The 4240-nt window shown below is 38.0% G+C and overlaps 1 protein-coding gene across 1 annotated transcript in view; it reads left to right on the top strand.

Moving 5' to 3' along the window:
• The window catches only part of LOC102671330 (serine/threonine-protein kinase N), a 35188-nt gene that overhangs the window by 5860 nt on the left and 25088 nt on the right, over positions 1–4240 (top strand). Inside the window, exon 3 of the mRNA XM_006621854.2 lies at positions 596–797. Coding sequence (XP_006621917.1) covers positions 596–797 — 202 coding nt within the window. The remainder of the gene's footprint in view (positions 1–595; positions 798–4240) is intronic.

Raw genomic sequence — 4240 nt, 5'->3', positions numbered from 1 at the left:
TATATATATATATATTTGTACAATTCATATCAATGCAATCATAAGTTAGTGCCGTGCATTATCTTTATTTACGTAACATCTTCTCCGTGTTCAAATCTTATACACAAACAGTTATAAATCATACTAGGCGAAATAAGTAAAACATTTCACGTACCAATCTCGCTTTCCTACTGGTAACCTAGTAATCATTTCATGCCGCTCGAAAATATTATTCACGGGTCAGTCATGATTAGAAGATATAGCTCCTGTCAGGTGTGCTCGCCGAGTAAAAGTTACTAAGGGAATATAATAGAAGGTAATAGAATGAAAGGATAGGACTCATGAAGCCTGATATAATTTTACGTCTCATTTGCCTCGGGAGAGGAGTGGTATCGACGCGCTCTAACGATTGATAGATCGATAATAACAATAGGCGGCCGAACGAATTCTGTGAAGCGAAATTCCGCCCTTTCTACGTGGTTCCATCTATGCGGTGTATCGTCGAACTATGTGGCGAATACGTATTTATTCCTTCGACGCAGTCGTCGTGTAACACAAAAGGCTCGCCATAAAACGACGAGAAATATGCGTGTATATGGTCGCTGTTTGGTTGCAGGAGCTGAAGATAAAGGCCGGCGCCGAGAAGCTGAGAGAAGTGGCGACCGATCGTAAAGCGCTCTCCGACGTGGCGACGATCGTGAAAAAGTCGAATAGTAAGCTGAACGAACTGCAGGCCGAGCTTCAACAACTGGAGAGTCAAATTATATTGACGCAGGGCCAGCCGCAGTCGCCCCAGCAAAATCACTCGAACGGTCAAGGTAAGGCAAAAGAGAGAAGTCGCACGGCAGATACCATCTTTGTATTCGCCTTAACGCTGCATGGCATTGACCGAGAGGATAAGGCAGACTCATGCGCCGCCTAAACGGGTTTTATGTAATGCCGCGTGTTAGACTTCGTGCCGATCAATTACTGCTTCGGCCGAATGGCGGTTCGTGCGCGCGAATACGCTCGAGCCATCGATACTATAAACGAGTTCAAGGATTTTTTTAACCGGAGACCGTGCGAAATTATGATTTGGCGCGGCGCGTTATCGGTAAGATTATGACTTATGAAAGAATCGTAAAAAAAAGAGCATAGTAGTATCCGATTAAATTTAACTAATCGTAAGTTAAATTTTCATTGTTAATATTTATTTTCTTTCCTCGTCTACCGAGGAGAAGGATCGAGTCAGTAGTGTGAATTTAACCGAGCATTTAAAATACAATTACGGCAGTACTTGTTACCTAAACTATTGTAATTATTCGGTTTTTAGATTTTTATTTTTATATTCTCTCGTAAAGTCGAAGTGCAACCACGACTTTTTTTCGACATATCAATTAATATTTTTGCTTATTCGCGAATAACTTATCGATACATCTGGCTTAATGGCGAGTATTCCGGTATGTATCCCTTCTGCTGCACGCTAACGACCGCTCTCTTTATCTCTTTTTCTGTGTCGTTAACGAGCAGCCACTTAATAAGTCCACCCGCTAACGAGTCGTCGAGACGTCTTCGCTTTATAAAGTCCAACCGTGCATGCGAGCTACTGCTTTATTACGGGCCTGGCAAATCGAGCATGTCCAACTATCTGGAGCCATAACCGTTTCGCTTAGCGATCGTTTCATCGAGGATCCAGCGATCGATGGCCCGATAAACGCTCGTTGAAATATGACTCGATGGAAAATAGGCATCCATTATTTTTTTCATAATAAAATTTAAAGAAAAATTTACGATCCTCTTCAGTACACGATATTGTACTGTAAGAGATATATTATGAACAATGAACAAACGAAATACGAATGGTATTAAATACGGGAGATTGATATATTTGCGGTTAAATTTTTTTGTTTCGAGAGAGGTAGAAAATGGCATCTCGGCCGAGAATAAAATTCAATTTACTCGCTTAAACGCGAATTAATTGTTTACGCTATGAGTCATGGCTGGACTTTGAAACGTATTAACGTCTGGAAATTTTTGAGAAATTATAGAGTTGCAACGATATTTTATACCGGAAATAGTGCTCTCCTGGCATTTCCAGTCAGCGTGGCTGGTCATTTCCCTCGCTTGGAATATTCTCTGGCGCGTATGTACTAGCTGTGCAGTCGGTGGACATAAATTAGGAACGATTAACTGCGATCCTCGTAATCAGGGGTCGTGGTACTCTGAATAGTCACCGGCGTAGCGTCAAATTTCAACTCTATCGTGCAATGCGCGATTGCGATCAATGCACCGTCCTATCTATTATTACAATCTAGCGAATCAATTTATTTCTTAGAAATTGAACGATTCGCGATATGATACATTCTTTTGGTTCATTCGTCACACGAAAAATTTATTTATTTTTATCAATTCTACTATATATTTTAATATTGTCAGAATCTTTTACGTACTAAATTTTACGACCATTTGTCATTTCATTAATTAATTAAATTACAATGTTACCATTGTTATTTTAATTAATAACTTTTAACTTTTACCTTTTTTTTTAAATATAATTCTACCTTTAGATATCAAGATTAATTTTTCTTACAATGCGAAAATATTGTTTTACATCATATTTATTAGCTCTATCTGATTCGAATGCGATCGAACTATAAACGAAATGCGTGCTTTTTATTCTTGCTCGAGGGCAAATTGACTCCACCCTATTCAATTACATAACCGCTGTTTTCACCCCGGCTGTGAAGGGTTAAAGTGAACGGCACGGGACGGTACGAGGCGTATGTACGAAATTGGTAGTGCTCATCGGTCGACCTTGAAAAGACTAGTTACGCCACTGGGTGGCAGTTGGTTATCGGTGCCGCTTCGTGACGCGCCCGAGGCTTTCGTACGTATGTTCACTTATTCGCTTCGAAGCTCCGCGAATCTTGTGCTCTCTTTGAATTGATGGTAAGTGGTAACGTCTATTTATGGACCCATGGACCCAGACGCTCTCTATCCACTCCAGTTAAGTCAGTCATTCGTGCATTCTGGGGACTTTAGCAACCTGCCTCCGGGCCATCTCATTCAACTCCCTCTTCGAAGGGTTAGAATCCATTCAAAATAGTCCATAATGCAATTTTGAATATTATACCTATTAAAAATAATTGGTTTTCAGATGGAACAACTTCTCTTCGAAACTATCCTTTGTTATGTAATGGAATTATGCTTGCTTAATTGCTCGTGGAAAAATTAGTACATAAAACAATTTTTTGGAATATTTGATTCCAATCTTGTAATCTTATTGCTGTATATTGGATTGATTGTAATGTGTGTAATTACAAGCTTGATAATGATCAATATATTTTCCTATTTATCATTTATTTCTTTCAGATTAATCACTTATTATCAATGAATCAGGCAATTTAGAAATCAAGTTTTCTCAAATTTTCCTTTCTAGGAAAATTGTGCTACAATCTGTTCCCTTTCTCAACATTATTCTACTGTTATCAATAAACAACGAGAGAATACGAATTTATTAATTAATTTCTAATATCTATTAATTTCTATTAATTTAGAATAAGATGATATCGTGTGAATGATGAGACGATGCCACGGATTCAGGAGAAAGTACTTACATATTCCCTCCTTTTCCTCCGGCAAATGAACGCCGCGAGGGAAACAACGTATCTTTCGTTCACTTTCCAGTTCTTTCGAGTTCTCGCTGCGTGCGTGTAAGGCTTGTTCTACACCGGCGGATAATCGCCTGCGGACAATCCGCGGATTATGAAAGATAAAATATGAATCTTCAGACAGTCCCATTATTAGCCTGTATTTTAATGGTGGTATCCTAGAAGAGAGAAAGTGGATATGCATTATTTATGTCTGACGTCACAAGTTGTAAAAATCTTGATAGTAAAAAGATTATTACGTAAAACGTAAGTTAAGTTAACCTATATCAAATTACACGACGCCACATATATGTGTACAGAATTAATCAAATTAGAAATGCAATTCGAAACAACTTGCTTACCCGATTCGATAATTCGATTATTGTTGAAATTTTTAATCAAACCAATCGTACCTTCATACTACGGTGAACAATTTTCGTATATTCATAATTTTTATATCTTTTTGTTTTTTTAATGTTTCGATCTATTTCTGAAACTTTCGTTCGATAATAAATGAATTCGCATGATTCAATAACACTGTGAATGAATTGTCCATAAATTAATGTAAATGCCTCTTAATGTCCTCGTAACAGCCGAGAAAATTCTTTTAAAACGTTACACATACGTACCAT

Source organism: Apis dorsata, unplaced genomic scaffold (assembly GCF_000469605.1).
Source record: "Apis dorsata unplaced genomic scaffold, Apis dorsata 1.3 scaffold_642, whole genome shotgun sequence".
In the NCBI taxonomy this organism is placed as follows: domain Eukaryota; kingdom Metazoa; phylum Arthropoda; class Insecta; order Hymenoptera; family Apidae; genus Apis; species Apis dorsata.
This window is presented reverse-complemented; position numbering and strand designations above follow the sequence as displayed.